Source organism: Panulirus ornatus, chromosome 71 (genome assembly GCF_036320965.1).
Source record: "Panulirus ornatus isolate Po-2019 chromosome 71, ASM3632096v1, whole genome shotgun sequence".
Lineage (NCBI taxonomy): Eukaryota > Metazoa > Arthropoda > Malacostraca > Decapoda > Palinuridae > Panulirus > Panulirus ornatus.
The window spans coordinates 12888158-12904866 of record NC_092294.1 but is presented as its reverse complement, the minus strand read 5'-3'; the positions used below and the strand labels follow the sequence as shown (position 1 = coordinate 12904866).

The following is a 16709-nucleotide window of genomic DNA, read 5'->3' as shown; positions in this document are numbered from 1 at the left end:
TAGGTTGAAATTGGATTAAGATTTTATGAGATCGAGGGAAAGTATAGAGGAATCGAATATGAAGTACGAGTCATAAACCAGACCTCTATCATTATCTCACCCGTAAATAGTGACTGATATAATGTTAGTTACTGAGATAATGTTAATTAACCAAATACTACCTACCTCCGCCCCTCATCATGACGATTATCTCGTCATCATCACCACAACAGCTTCACACACATGACCTCGCCTTGCTACGTCATCAAACACATCCTACAGTCCACAGTCGTTCGCTAAATCCAAGGGACACGTGACCTGGATTTAGCCACGAGAGTGTCAGCAGTGTTTATTTATAGAAGTATGTGGGGGAAAAGTTATTCTTTCAGAGCTGCAGCTTTTCATCCCCCTCTCTATTTTCTTTTTTTTTTGTCATTCGTGTGTGTATATATATATATATATATATATATATATATATATATATATATATATATATATATATATATATATATATATATATATATAAAGGTATATATATATTTGTTCACATAGAAACGTGGAGATATATCCTCTCTCTCTCTCTCTCTCTCTCTCTCTCTCTCTCTCTCTCTCTCACCACCTACACAAACGCGACTACTCTTGCTAACTCCCTCCTCCTCCTCCCGCCTAAACTTAACTTCCTTCAAATAATTCGACTAAAAGCCCTCTCCCATCTCATCCTTCACATCTCCCTGAAAATTATCTCCGACAGCCGTCATTCTCCCTAGTGAATCTCTCCTCAACATCGAGCAACGAGCGGTGCGAGTCCCCGCCATCATTCCCTCGGTAATAGCATCCTAAAGCACGAATCAGTAACGAGCAGTTCATCTCCATTCCAAAAACTCTGATCACCACAGTTTCCTGAAGGTGTTGCCCGAAGCAAGTGCAACCCAGGAGACAAAGTCGCTCTGGTTACCAGTTCAGTCGCTCTATATCTCAAGGCCTCTCTCTCTCTCTCTCTCTCTCTCTCTCTCTCTCTCTCTCTCTCTCTCTCTCTCTCTCCCCTCGCCAGGATCCTTTCGTATGATAATTTCGGCTGCGTCACTTTTCATGATGTATAATTCAGCTCTGTCATAACACCGAGGAGCGAGTGTGTGTGTGTGTATATATATCTTGCGTCTGTCAGGTGTTGGAGGACCAGAGAACAAATAGTATTACTCTTAAGTGACATTTTCTTTCGTATAAGTGAGAGAATTTTGCGTTCAAATATCGCATACGACCTTCAAAACTCACTCTCTTTCTCTCTCACTTTCTCTCTCTCTATTGTGATACCAATATTCTTATCATATGTTTTCTTTTTTTTTACTTCAATTTAATTTCCTGCTGTGAAATCATAAACACACAAACACTCACACACACACACACACACACACACACACACACACATCTATACACATTCCTAAACATCACCTCCCCACACTTGACATACAAACCTCAATATCTAACGACATGTTAGATCGAAAACATTATGAACTGGGTAACATAAGAGTTAATGTTGTGGACGTGCAGCAACTATGTATAGGTAGTCATGTCAGTATATGGTCTCTTAAGATTAAATAGCAACTGACTTACATAATATGTCTTTATCCAGTATAAGTTTACTACGCTTTCCAAACGGGACGTTGTAATGGAATATTGTCAAACCATTTTCTAGACACAGTAGCTAATCTATTCTACAGTTTCATACGTTAAATGTTTCACTTTTGGATTGTATGTGTGATATTTGTGTAGTCATTACATATTACTTAAACCCTCTGGTCCTCACGTTGCAGACATATGTAGTGTGATTCTACACGTGTGGGTTTGTAGAATTTTGTTTTTAACTCGTATGTGTGTGTGTCTGTGTGTGTGTGTGTGTGTGTGTGTGTGTGTGTGTGTCTGTGTCTGTGTCTGTGTGGGCCTATGTGCACGTATTTGCATACCTGTCTATGTATTTCTTGTTTTCGTATGTTTTTATGTTTAGCCATGTGTCTGCGTGTCTGTGTGTACGTTCGTATGTATGCATGTGAATCGACCATGCATACATACGATCATATAACTCTCCAGTTCTGTCATGATCCATCGCGTACGACAAGTGACCGTCATGAATTTCAGAAGAGCTGACCTGGCCCGCCTGCTGAAGTCATCTGGTGGAGAGACGATGGTGTGGTGGGTCCTGTTCCTGAAGTGTCTTCTGGTCACGCTGGCAGCTACAGGTAGGTTGATCAAGGGGTACCTGGCGTAGACTACACACACACACACACACACACACACACACACACACACAAATACTTCTTTGAATATCTCTTGTTTCTGTCTTTTTAGCATTGTGTGTTGGAGATGTGTGATCTATACGCTAAGTTTTGAGCTTAGAACCTTGCCTTATGGATCAGTTCCAGCTGAATTAATCTAGACAAATATTTTTTTAAGAATATGTAGAAAAGTAGAAATACTTTGCTACCCTATCCCAGTAGACAGAATTACTTGTTTTTTTATTCTTAAAAGAGAGGAAACTCATTCTACGTTTTTCAAATACTTTTATCTAATCTGTCTATCTATCTATAACCATTAATCTCACTCCCATTTATCACAGAGTGCATCAGGTAATTAAACTCTCTGAAAATCACTGAAGCAAATCCTCAACAAATATCCAGAGTAGTCGAGTGAAACGTTACCACACTTGCACAAGGAGAAGCAACTCTTTCCCCAACTTCTCTCTCCTGTTTCATCGAAAACTCTTTTTCTTTCTTTCCACAAAAACTTCTCCTCAGACACCTCCTCCTTACGCAAATCCAGAGGAAGTCATTTCCTAAGGATTCTACCCTGTATAAGAAGCATTGAAAGTGATTTAAAACATTCTTGAATCGCAGCATTCCAACCCAAGGAAGTTTTAATCAGCCAAAGGTGTCGTGTGGTCATTCAAGAGGACGTGAAGTCAGACCTAAAACTGATTAAACTTAAGTTTCTCTTTCTGGGCTTATGCGGAAAATTCTTAAGGTCTAAGTTTTTCATTTCCATGTGAATTCACGAAGAAAGATTCTGAATTAATCTGGAGGCATATAAATGAATAATTATTATGTGCTCGGTCGTGTATTTACTGTATTATTCAACTCCAAGACACATTTAATGGAGAATTTGTATCATTGAAGTTTATCACTTAGAAAACCTAGGAAATGGAGGACTCCTTTGAAGGAAAAAGATCTTAAATGGGACAGTACTTCTTTCCGTCCATTGGCGTCATACAGTTTCGCCAACGATGAAGATTCCATCTCTATGTAACCACATACAGGTGGAGTGAGAAGTCACCATCAGCGAGGCTGTATCATGAGACAACAGTCTCGTCTTGGACACATTTCACTCCAAAAGAGTCCATCCTTAACACGCTATTGACTGTAACGTAACCTGAGTTTGCAAGAACCATGAAGAAAGTGTTCTGGAATTTTATATATTGTTTGAGACTTAGACAAGACGTATGATGATGCTAATTGAGGAGCAAAGAAGACTAATTTGAGTTAAGTTGTTTGTCGTTCAGATTTCTGAAGGTGGAGAGAATGTGGAAGCTTGTCTAAAGTCTACGCTCCGAGGAAGTATTATGGTGGAGTTAGAGAATGGTATCATTTGTGTTGGGGTAGTGAATAACTGTAGAGTCTTAACTTGTCCTGTACTTTGATGATTCATGAAGTGATTAGATTCCCTTATGTACATCGCTGTTATCATCTGTAGAAGGGAACACGTCCCAGTCATCATATACTGGCACGCTTGAGCAGAGTATCGAACCATTAAACATGGCAACAACTTTAGAAGTTAATCTAAGACTATTACCTGAGTTGGAACATTCAAAGAGAAAGAAATGAGTAGAGATAAGGAGGTCATGATAGAGATTTGTGGAGAGTAGCACCATCTATATCTCAACATTAAGCACCAAAGTTTCCCATGAAACTGAGAAAATTGTGAGATGCATTGTGGTTCATAGCTTTAGATTTGGTAAATTATATGTAAATTCCTCCCCCAAGCTACAGGAGTTACATCTCGCTACTTTCCATATAAATGACCTCCCTATCAGGTAGGAGGCGTGATGACAACCATTATTCAGTTGATATCAATAAAGCATCATTGACACTGATTCAGTTCACATCATCACCTTTAGTTTACAAAGACGTCACGTGACAGAATTTCCTCTATGACTCATCTTTTCAAAACCTGCTTCAGGAGATTCTGAACGCTTATGATCGCAGCTACAGTATATGTCTGGCATGACATTGTCTTCTGTTAGGGCCATAGACCTGCTCAAACATAGAAGCAGAACTCCATAATAAAGACTTAGATCCCTTTCTTCATGAACCAGGAGGAGTAGAGATCATCTATGAATAAAAGATCCAAATCTATATATCTATTTCTATAGTAAGCTACGGAATCGGTACATACAGTGTAAGAATGAAGGCGAAAGTCAATTCAGTACCAAATGCTAGTTGAATGAGATCAAGTACATCTTGTTACGGAGATCACTTGCATGGAAACAATTATAACCAACGAAATATGATCATTTTTGTTTTTGGGATATTAAATACTATACTACTTTCTCCGTTTATAACTCACTACTGTGTATAATACAGTGTCATTTTCGCTTGTTGCATCTCAGTTCCTGTGACGCTCTCCTTTTGGTCTCTTTTGGCGTGACGTAACCCTAGAGGTTTGTGTTGGCATGATGTCGCTCTTTGGTGGCTGTTATTGTGACACAATTCTACAGAGTCCCCTCTGGTGTGATGCATTCCTCTAGGGTGTCTGTTAGCGTGACTTAACTCTCCTGGGTCTCTGTTGTTATGAGTCAGCCATAATGAAGTCCCGTTGACATGACTCGACCCTCTCACATCCCTGTTGTCAAGACTCGACCCTTTTGATCTCCCTGTTGTCAAGACTCGACCCTCTCGATCTCCCTGTTGTCAAGACTCGACCCTCTCACATCCCTGTTGTCATGACTCGACCCTTAAGGAATCCCGTTGCTATGACTCGGTCTTCTCAAATCTCTGTTGTCATGCCTCGGCCCTTCCGGGGTCGCTGTTATCATGACTCACTTCTCCTGGGGGTTCCTGTAAATATTCATTTACCCACACAAGTCACGCGTCTCACACCGCACGCCCGCCGACTCCAGGGAAAATGAAATACCGCTTTCAATTTCAGGAGACGTCAGAACTTTGTGTCACTTTCTTAGCTCCTTCGGCCAGGCTGGCTGCCGCCTTTATCACCCTTGTAGGCCGCTACAACTCCACGATCAGATAGGAAGTTAGTGTAGGGATAGATGAGCAAGTGTCAGGTGACTGTAGACCCGGTATATCTTATACCAAGTGACTGTAGACCCGGTATATCTTATACCAAGTGACTGTAGACCCGGTATATCTTATACCAAGTGACTGTAGAACTGGTATGTCTTATATCAGGTACACATCAGAGCGCTGGCAGCTTTTCTCTAACGTTGCTCGTGGATGAGAAGACTTTTACCCAAGACAGATTTGGCCCAGTAAAGTTTATGCCTCTTGCATAGTTTACCTGGCGTATAGTCTGTTTGAAGGACCATCTCCATCGGTAGAACGTGTACATGATATCTCATCCACGTATTATATAACATAGTATATCCCCTATATAATTTCCACCTGGTATATTCGTATACGATCTACCTAGTACAGTGTTTGATATAAGGCCCACCAGGAAGAGTGTGTGCCTGATACAGCTCCTGTTTGGTGTAAAGTGTGTTGTATACAGTGTCTATTAGCTGTTGTGGGCGTCGAGGCGTATAATTGGAATCTTATGTATGGCTGTGAACCTTCACACATTCTCCCGTGCCTCACAGTCTATTGACAACTTCAATATGGCTTATTTTCATCTATATTCAACATTATACAACCACTTAACTTATATATGAAGTCTTTTTTTTTTTCTTCTTTTCAACCTAACTTTATAGAACGTAAACACGGAACATGATCTAGTAAAAGACGTTTTCTCAGATTGTGTTGAGAAGGAAAACGGGTGTTGGGAAGAGCGCCTGAGGGCTCTGAAGTGTAGTGTCGCTACCTAAGAATCGTGAGAACCTTTGTTCGAATCTCAGATTATTTTTACCTCGGTATTTTGATCATCACTGATCACTTTATTTGACTCGTCTCAAGATTTACTGCTACAGAAAGCTTTGTATCGTTGGCTCCAGTGTAGGTACGTGTGTATGTCTGGGATCCTTTATATATTTTATGTGTTTTGGTATCCTGCAGGACTCCCCATGACGAAGGATGTGCCAACTGTGTCCTCACTCTTCCCCGAAGTCAACACCTCTTCTTCTTCCCAACCCTGGAGCTCTTCCTCCTCCTCCTCCTCCTCCTCCTCACCTTTACCGTCTCTGAAATCCTTCTCTTATTCATCGTCTTACTCTTCTCATAATTCGACTATTTACAGTTTTCCTTCTTCCTTGACCTCTTCTTCGTCATCCCCCATCCCATTTTCTTACTCTCTCTCATCATCATCATCGTCCATCTCCCACTCCCCTCCTCTCCCAGTACAACGACCCCCGGCCCAATCTTCGTCTCTGTTGGCTCCCTCATCTTTCAAACTGATGTCCTCTACAACTCCTTCGACGTCCACTTCGATGTCACCCCGGCTGGATAGCTCGAGGTCGATGGCGACAGGGACCTCCTCTCTAGTACCCACAGCTGTCCAGAACGACCAACACGACCTAGGGAAGCAGGACGACCAGAGGGAAGACTATCACGACCAGTACGACCAGGAGGAGGAGGAGGAAGAGGAGGAGGAGGAGGACGACGACGACGACCCCAAATTCGAACCACCGCAGCCACACTTGGCCGCAGCAAACACCTCCGTCAAGGTCTACCTCGGAGCCACAGCAAGACTCGACTGTGTCGTCCACGACCTGAACAACGAGTCTGTGAGTACTTGCTCGTCTGTATTTACCTGGGATCTTAGGGGCTTCGAACCGGTCTTCGAGCAGATGAGTACCTACTCTCTAATATGTCCAGACGTGGGTGGTGCTTCGAAACAACCTAACGAGCAGGTGTTTCATAACCTCCTCTCTTGTGTATCCCGTAGTGTTGTGATTCGAACAAGTCTATATATGAGTGAGCGTCTACTCGCTTGTACACCCTCGGGTTTTTTGCCCTTTGAACTAACTACGAGGAAGTATTTATGTACTTACTGGCCTGGATATATACAGTAGGTGTTCGTGAAGTTAGGTTTGATTGAGATAATTAGCTGTATTCGGTTCGGCTATAATGGTCAAATTAGGTCGTTCCCATATGCTATGGTTAGGATAGATATTCAACATAATTCAGACTTAGTTTTATATATGGATATCAAAATACCAGCTCTGTAAAATACGCAAATTAGAACCCCCAAATTTAACGATATTGTAAAAATGGTTCCCCCTGTCCATTTGTTCACTCTCTGTAACTAATGTGGAGCCCAAACTACCTTCCTGGTTCGTACTGTATGAACACCAACCATCGACAGGACCCAACACTCCCCTGACAGCTTCTCTCTAAGGCTGTCAGAGAGCGGACACAACTCTCACAACCACGATTTTCCCAATTCTTATATAATAAACTTCACAGTCTTTCTCAAACCTCTATAGATTTTCTGTCAAGATCACCAGTTAGAAATTTCAGTCTATACAGTTTTCTTCTAATATCTGGAAGAGAATATTTCCACCACTCTACTTCGTTAATCTTCAAGTAAGTGTAGACATTTATACTCACATTGGCAGAACCTTGAAGTACTCGTAAATCATTTATTGATTTAGGCAGATAATCAGATAAATGAATAAGGCAATATTCCTATGATACGAAATTTAGAGTATTTTTGAAAATTGATCCTTTGAAAAATATGAGTCAAATTTATACATATATATATATATATATATATATATATATATATATATATATATATATATATATATATATATATATATATATATATAGTTCTTGTTCATGTTCACTGTTACCATATCCAGAGTAACACTTTCATGCTGCATTGCAAATTTGATCCTTATTGCCAGGATGGAACTCTTGGTCTACATGTCCACTTAAATGTTACTACATTTAAGATCTAGATTTGGCGAGACACTTAATATATTCATCAGATGTGTAGCTCATGTTATAACGCGACTGTTCACGACGGTTTAATCCCATGAACACGACAGTACGACCCTGGAACACTGCAGCACGACCCTTCAACGACCCTAGGGTATCATGGCCATCAGACTCTAAAGGGGTCGTACCGCCGTGACTAAGGGTTATACCGTTGAGTCAAGGTCCCCTACCATCGTGCTCAAGGGTCGTACCGTCGTGCTCAAGGGTCGTACCGTCGTGCTCAAGGGTCGTACCGTCGTGCTCAAGGATCGTACCGTCGTGCTCAAGGGTCGTACCGTCGTGCTCAAGGGTCGTACCGTCGTGCTCAAGGGTCGTACCATCGTGCTGAAGGGCCTTGATGTCGTGCCCAAAGTCATACCATCATTCTCAAAGTAATTTCAGTCATTAACTTCATTTGAATCACTGAGGGTTTTCTTTCCTTTTTTTTTCCCTGCTGCATTAAAGGTGGACTTCCCTCATAACCACAAATCTTTCCCAAACGATTCTGAGCTGGCTTCATTTGCATTCGGGACATTACACTGAAACAGGGAATACCTTTCTTAAAGCTGTTCAATGGCGAGGTCGTGTTCCGTCTAGGATATCTCGAAGCCCCGACCAGCGTCGAAGTGATTCAGTCCACTTCGCCTCGCTGCCCAGGATCGATCTGCTTTTAATGGAAACCGTAAGTTCTTTGCTGAAGTGATGGGGTGGGTGGGTTGGGTGGCTCTCTCTCTAACGAAGAACGATTGGGAAGACGTTCGAATCCTTTTCCATATTCCGGGGCAGAGACTATTGGCAGATGGGATGGAGGAAACTGGGACGGAAGGCTCTTGTTCCCTGATGAGGAGCAATCTGGGATGGAAGACTGTATTCTGATTTTACGTGAGGCAGAGCGAGACGCACCCACCGAGACCCACTGACGTAGATTTATAAAAGAGAGAGAGAGAGAGAGAGAGAGAGAGAGAGAGAGAGAGAGAGAGAGAGAGAGAGAGAGAGAGAGACTCTGCCGTAGGAGAAAGGGCTTAGGAGAAGTGTTTTTGAGACTGTCAAAACGCACCCTCATCGTCTCAGACACCCCCACACTCACGCACTCCAACACGTGTGACGTGGGTGGACACAAGTGTGTGCTTCTCTCTCTCTCTCGCCAGTGATGTATTGTGGATGCTCTTAATGGAGTGCGTCGGAGAGGAAGAAGCGGACGTTGACAAGTTGTTTTCGAGTTCCACGTCTCATTAATGATGAGGATTGTGCACGACTGATACGATGAACATCGACTTCCTTTCTGGAGTTATGGAGACGTCATGTCACAGTCAGAACTGAGCAACGAGGGAAAGATAACAAGTGATAAGAACGGTGGAAGGTAGAAACTTAGAGAAAGAATATTGTAGACGAGGGAAATACACCAAAACCTTTCCGTACATCAGGAGTAAATAGTCAGTTAATGAGCAGCAAATCAGTGATAGCGCCAGAATTAAGAAAGTTAAGCGACAGTGAGAAGTTAGAGGCAATGAATTTATCCAGAATGGAAGAGAGAAGAGTAAGAAGTTGATATGGTCACAACTATTACACTTTAAAGCCAATTCGAAGATGTCGAGTGAGAATAATTCACAGGAAAGTACTAAGATGAAACAGACAAAAGCCATAACAGTAAATTCAACGAAAAACGTTTCCGGAAAAATATTGTGGAAAACTTTTATCGTGTAACAGTTGTGGATGAATGGGGTAAACGACGTGGGGAAACTGTGAATCTTGAGGGCATCGGACAATGTCGAAAAAAATTGTGTAGTAGAGACAGGTCAAGAGTTGAGGCTCCACAGAACTTCCTCCCCGTACCTCACACAATGGTTACAGACACGTACTTTGCGTACGAATGATATCATTCGTTGGATATCTTCTCATATCATAACCCACAAAACCATTTCTAACCCTCTGTCAACTCCCCAGACCAGCTCCCGGAGTTAGGGAGACTGAAACAATATTAAAGAATTCTCGAGGCTTCATTAGGCTCATTCAAGAAGAGAGGAGACCCTCCTCCTTCACCAGTCTCACGTTATCCTCCCACTTCGCCTTCGCCCGAGACAAACATGGAGGTCACATACTCACGAGGGTGTATCTCCATCAAAGATATTCCATCCTTTGTCTTCTAGTCTCCTTCGCCAGCGAGCCAGCGGTTCGAGGAATTCTTATATATGTATATATATATATATATATATATATATATATATATATATATATATATATATATATATATATATATATATATATATATATATATATTGTCGTTTTTATCTCGGTGCAGCAATGGTCTTATCAAAAACAAGTCTCAGAACTAACACAGGGATAAGTTGGGATTCTAAGAGCCCGTGTTGTTGAAGACCTTCTATAGTAAATGAAGTGTTACGGGCGTACTTCTGTGGGTCAGAGACCACACACTATCTCTACACTCTTGTGTAGATGGTGTATCGCCTCGTCATGTTGATCTCTGTCAAAGTTTTCCGATCTTGTTCGATCGAAATATAGAACTAAAACCTGACAATATGAGTGAGGAATAGCTATTGTATTTTTCGAAAATTTGATTATCTTTGAAATCCCGGAACCTTTATGTTTTTTTTATGCAAAATAAGAGTGTAGCCCAGATTCTAGATTGGGACTATTGAGTTCTATTACTAAGATTTCTTTCAAAATTATTCTTAGCCAGTTGGCCAAGGGAAGCATTTTGGATGATTATAAGTTAATATCTTAAGTAAGAAACTCTTTCATTCTACAGTCCTACAATGCTGAACAAAAATCGTATCTTCTGAAAAATATTCATGAAAGTGACTAAATTTTTCGTCATTTTTCTTCAAAAAATTTAGATTTCATTCAAAAATGTCAATATCGGTTATTAATGTCAAACTGAATATTACCTCGGTGTCTAAATGGTGTTCCCCGGTTAACTGGTTCTGTTATTAGATTTTGCAAGAATTAAGGACACAATATGTTTGAGAATTTCTCTCTGCCAGTAATTCCTAGTACACAATTGTAAAGGTAAAATGATAACATTCACCATAGTGTAATGTAAGTAATGATAATCATATACATAATAATGCTAACTATAATGATAATTATGATAGTAATAATAATGACAATAATGATGATAATGATAATAATAATAATAATAATAATAATAATGATAATAATAATAATAATAATGATAATCATAGATACAACAGGAACTGTAGTGATAATAAGAGAAACAATAACATTAATAATATCCACAATAATGATAAAGATGATACATCAATTATGGTAATGGTAACAGTTGCAGTAACAAAAATGAGGCCAATGAAATGCTTTTATCAGACAAGATAACAAAGATAAATAATTCAGAACCAAAATGGCAGAAAACTATGCATTGACTAATCATTGAAATTTGTCCTTTCATTATAGACATCTGAATGTAATTGTTGGCCCACATGATTACACAAATCGTAACCACTGGGGAACAAATGAACGATGAATTCCATGAAACACGGTAATTGGTTGTGTATAAAAATTGGACGACATTGTAAAGAAAAAAAAATGTTCAAAATGGAGTTAGAAATGACAGATAAAAGAGATGGGTTGTGTTGGCGAAAAGTGTGTAGGGTATGTTGGTGTTATGAGTCTGTTATATGGAAGAAGTGTGGATTATGTTGGTGATAAAAGTAAAAATTGTGTTGGAGAATGGAAGTGTAGAGTGTGTTGGTGAAGTGTAGCGTGTGCTGGTTAGAGAATTATATGTTGGCGAGGGAAGTGGACTTAGATTGGTGAGAAGTGTAAGAATGTATTACTAACTCGTATTCCCTCCAATTGCCAAGAGCCTGCCACCTAGTTATGCATCGCCTAGTAACCAGGTGACTAAGAGAGATCCAGTCACCTAGTACCACCATCATCTTGTACCACATCACCTAATGTCCAGGTGCCTGAAACATGAAGTCACTTAGTAGTACAAACACTTAGTGTCCAGGTTTGTGTGAGCTGGACCCGCCTACACCATGTGACGTAGTATGGCTGGAGTCGCATCGTGTCACCTGTCCTCTTTCCTAACAGGTGTCGTGGCTTCGACATGTGGACGATAAGCTGGAACTACTTACCTGGGACTCATACGTGTATGCTAATGACCCCAGGTGAGTTACGGGCTTATGGCTGGACTGAACAGGTGAGGAAAATGTGTAATTATGTGAAGAAATAGATAATCTAGTGAATACACTGATAGATAATTGTACATGATGATAATCTGTGTGTGTGTGTGTGTGTGTGTGTGTGTGTGTGTGTGTGTGTACTTCATCTAAAGGTAGTATAATATCATTTTACCATTTACCTGTCATCCTGTAATCATAATGACTTCCAAAAACACTTTTCACACACTTAACAAAGAAGAGAATTACCCTCAGCAAGCAACAGGTCCCACATCATCACGATTGCTAAATTTTCAGATATACTGCAAATTGACTGTGTGTAAATTGAGCCTCGGAAGCAGTAAGGTGGCTGCTGAAGCGTTCGTGCTGACGGGGATGTCGACTTCCTGGAAGAGGCCAAGTGTGTTCATCCATGATCTTAAGAGAGCTTCTCTCCGGCCAATATGACGTCCGTATCCATTCATGCCTTTCTCTCGACCAATCACGTATCGGTTTACAAAGGTACAGAGTGAGGGCCAATCGTATTGTCGTTCACAAGCTGGTCTGGACGACACTTCACAATATTTATTCACAGAAATACGATCATAAATCGAACAAACTTTGATATAATCTTAGTTTTAAGTCACAAAATCACTTTCCTGGTCATTCATTACTCTCAGAGTGAATGAAATGATCCTGAAAGGTCCCATACGAAGTGAGATGGAATGAATAGGAAGAGAAAAAAAGATTAATTCTCATAATTCTTGCGAAAACATTAGGGAATGATAAGACAAAAGGCACGCCTCAGAACCTAAGGAAATGCCTGGGAAGTTATAACAAAGGAGGTGGCGAGAGAAAGGTCGAGAATATTAAATACATCTTGACAATATACGAGCGTATAGGAGAGGACGTGGAGAGTTGAATTAAAGAAAGAGATGTGAAACAAAGAAATTAAAACGCGATAAACCAATACGGGATGAAAACTTTACGTGACCTGGTCTTCTCTTTAGCAAATTTGGCCTCTGTACGTCATCTTCGTTTGGACAATCTTTTGTCATATTTTGGACCAAAATACCCAAGTGCTTAGCATAGGTAAGGAAACGTTCATGTTAGCAGTCACTCGCTTCTGGAAAAACGTTTACGTCGACGTAGAACATTTTGTGAAAACGTTATTTTTCAAATGATTTTTTGATCGTGAATGTCAGGGGAACTAGTGTTATGACAGGCACTGAGTCGTTCTCTTTTGTGTCCAGCGTGAAGCGTTTCATTAGATATTTAATCAAAGGTGCAACTGTAAAATGAATCTGAATGATTTTCTCTCTCTCTCTCTCTCTCTCTCTCTCTCTCTCTCTCTCTCTCTCTCTCTCTCTCTCTCTCTCTCTCTCTCTCTCTCTCTCTCTCCAGACCTTAAAGTTGCATGCTGAAGTGAGCCATAATCTTTGCTTCATAGACCACCACACACTTAAGTGCGAGTTTCTCCCTATGTGTGTTGTATTCCATCTAACACTATAAAGCAATCCAGTCGCCATGATCAGTGTCTTCATATGATGTCAAACTCCCCAGGGACTATTGATCGCCTCTAAAACATCAAAAAAGCTTTTAAAATGAAAAGGGAAATAGATTTTCCATTTTAGAATCAAATTTCGAAATATCACGAAACGTCTCTTGGTCAGGTCTCTTCCTAATTGCATACAGATATGTTGTATATTGAATTAATGACTGAAATGAAAGCCAAAAGAAAATTTCAGTTTTAGAATCGTGGTTCTACGTGTGATAATGTATCGGCTGGTGGTGTTTCGCTCTTGTTTCTGATTTCTGAACTGAACAGAAAACGAGAGATTGGAAAGTCTCATTCACTTCTCACATGATCTACAGTTGCATGATAACATATGTACTTTGGGTAAGTCATCCGGAGGGCATTTTAAATACACTTTGAAAGCAAAAAGACATTCTGGAATCAATGTCTTTCAGGTTTCAAAAGTCTTCGTTCTCGCCTTCATGTTTTTCCTTGATGGAAACCTTTTTTGATCCTACAAGATCGTCTTTAAAGATTCTCTTTTTATTTTCAATCTTTTTGGTCAACGTAAATCCAACACACACACATCACCAGAGGAATCCGTTATCGTACTGTGTTATCTCGCTTCCTTCCTCATGCCTATTGTGTTGTCGCAACTCACCCCTAGACACGAAGCCCTCTCTACTGCTCCTCCCCCAGCAGTAGTGATCTACAGGTGCCTCTCCCACCTCCCCAGCAGACTAGGTGCTCTTCTCCTGCAGGAGATGATGATGATATTACCTGGATTACCAACGTCTTGCACTCCATTAGCATCAAGGGCCAACGAACGCTTGAGTTCCTCCTGAGATTACCGTCGACGTAAGTACAAACACGACGAGTGTCAGATGGTCGTCCAGTCTGGTGTGTGTCTTGTCCTCTAGCACACCTATTGGACCAGATCTGACGCCCTATACTCGCCAACTGCTTCTACGTTCCATTACGACCAGTGTGGCGAAGCTGAGAAAGATATATAGAGAGAGAGAGAGAGAGAGAGAGAGAGAGAGAGAGAGAGAGAGAGAGAGAGAGAGAGAGAGAGAGAGAGAGAGAGATACTCTGTAATAATCCTAGCAATACTTCATTTGTGCAACGCGAAACTGTACCACAAACTTATCGGTTTACATGATCTTATTATCTTGCTTTTTCGACCTCTAGTTAACCTCACACAGTGACCTGGTCTTGACCTTCCTCAGGTACTCGCTGGTGCCTGAGACGGGAGACAAGTGGCGTCGTTGGCAGCTGGTCGTCCGTGACTCCCAGCTGGACGACCAAGGGCAATACCGCTGCCAGGTGGCCATACAGCCACCCCTGCTCCACTCCGTTACCCTCACTGTCATTGGTAGGTTTCAAAGTGACGTGTAGGAAAGAGGAGGAGCTTGCTAGCTTCACCCACACTATCATTGGTAGGTGTCAGGGTGACGTCGCTGGTGGGAGGGGTTTGTTATCGTCACCCCTCACAGTCATTGGTAGGTGCCGCTATGACGCCACAGAGACAAGATGACATCATTATGAGGTTATGTACAGAGTTTACATCACGTGTGGGAAGAATGCAATGATATCACGGGCTGGAGGACCTAGCTAAAGTCACACGTAAGAGTCAAAATGTCTTAGTCTTCAGCGACCATTGGTGTAGGCATGACGTGGTTCTCTCAAAATCTCCCTTACCTCTCACTCAATCGATGTTGGTCACCTCTCTCTCTCTCTCTCTCTCTCTCTCTCTCTCTCTCTCTCTCTCTCTCTCTCTCTCTCTCTCTCTCTCTCTCTCTCTCTCTCTCAGCCTTCTTGGGTCACCTCTTCCTCAGCCATCTGGGGTCACCACCCTTCCCTCAGCCACAGGTGGTCACGTCTCCCTCTCCCCGACAGAGCCGAGGGCTCGGGTGGTGGACGAGAGAGGGACGGACGTGGAGGAGAAGTACTACAACAGCGGCAGCATGATAGAGTTAAAATGTATCATCGACCGGGTCCCCTTCCCACACGGCCCTGTCACCTGGCGGAGAGGCACAACCATCCTGGCCTTCAACACCTCCAGGGGCGGCATCAGGTGAGTCCCCAGGGACACTGCTGCGCCTATAGCAACTCCAGTGGTATCAGGGAAGTCCCCAGGGGCACTGCTATGCCTATAGCAGCTCCAGTGGCTTCAGGTGAGTCCCCAGGGGCACTGCTGCGCCTATAGCAGCTCCAGTGGTTTCAGGTGAGTCTCCAGGGGCACTGCTACACCTATAGCAGCTCCAGTGGCTTCAGGTGAGTCCTCAGGGACACTGCTATGCCTATAGCAGCTCCAGTGGCTTCAGGTGAGTCTCTACGGTGACTACAATACCCGCACAACAGCTTCAGTCGCTTCAGGGACACAAGTATAATTGCAGTGGCTCCAGGGGGGGTCATTAGGTAGGTTCCCCAAGGACACCTCACCACCTACAACAGCTCAAGGAGGCTCAGGTGAGTCTCTAGGTGAATCATCCTCACCTGTAGCAGCTCCAGGAGTCATCAGCTGTCTCTATGTATCACAAAGCTCCTTCCTAAGTCCCTTCAGACGGAGCCTGTCAAGTTTCATTATAAAAACATACATAGGAATTCAGTTGGGTGTATCACTGAGCTCTCTCTCCTGTGGGTAAATTTGTAATTAGGTTTCGCTCTCAAAGCTAAATTATATGCATATATTTTTCCTCGTTACTGGAAATGATTGCAAATGGGCCCTTGATGTGGTAGCGAGAACTGCTAAGAAAGCGAGAATTTTGTGAAGGACAACATTGCCAGACTTTCCCAAGCGGCAGACTGAATTAAACTTGTATATAGTGCCAACAGCAACAGCCACCTTCCCTGGTGACAGAGGCATGATTAAAGACGTGATCCAGGCATAATAGACTGACAGCTGGGGCATGACCTCTGTCGCTACTAATT

The 16709-nt window shown here is 41.9% G+C and overlaps 1 protein-coding gene across 3 annotated transcripts in view; it reads left to right on the top strand.

Moving 5' to 3' along the window:
• LOC139747913 (uncharacterized) overlaps window positions 1–16709 on the top strand; it is a 33208-nt gene that overhangs the window by 11326 nt on the left and 5173 nt on the right. For 2 of the 3 annotated variants that reach the window (XR_011712464.1, XM_071660378.1), the window contains exons 2-6: window positions 2113–2213; window positions 6255–6922; window positions 12192–12268; window positions 15005–15150; window positions 15675–15852. Coding sequence is in view for 2 of the 3 variants with exons in the window: in XM_071660378.1 (XP_071516479.1) it covers window positions 2113–2213; window positions 6255–6922; window positions 12192–12268; window positions 15005–15150; window positions 15675–15852 (1170 nt within the window). In the remaining variant the exon portion in view is untranslated. The remainder of the gene's footprint in view (window positions 1–2112; window positions 2214–6254; window positions 6923–12191; window positions 12269–15004; window positions 15151–15674; window positions 15853–16709) is intronic. The other variant, XM_071660379.1, reaches the window with a different exon arrangement.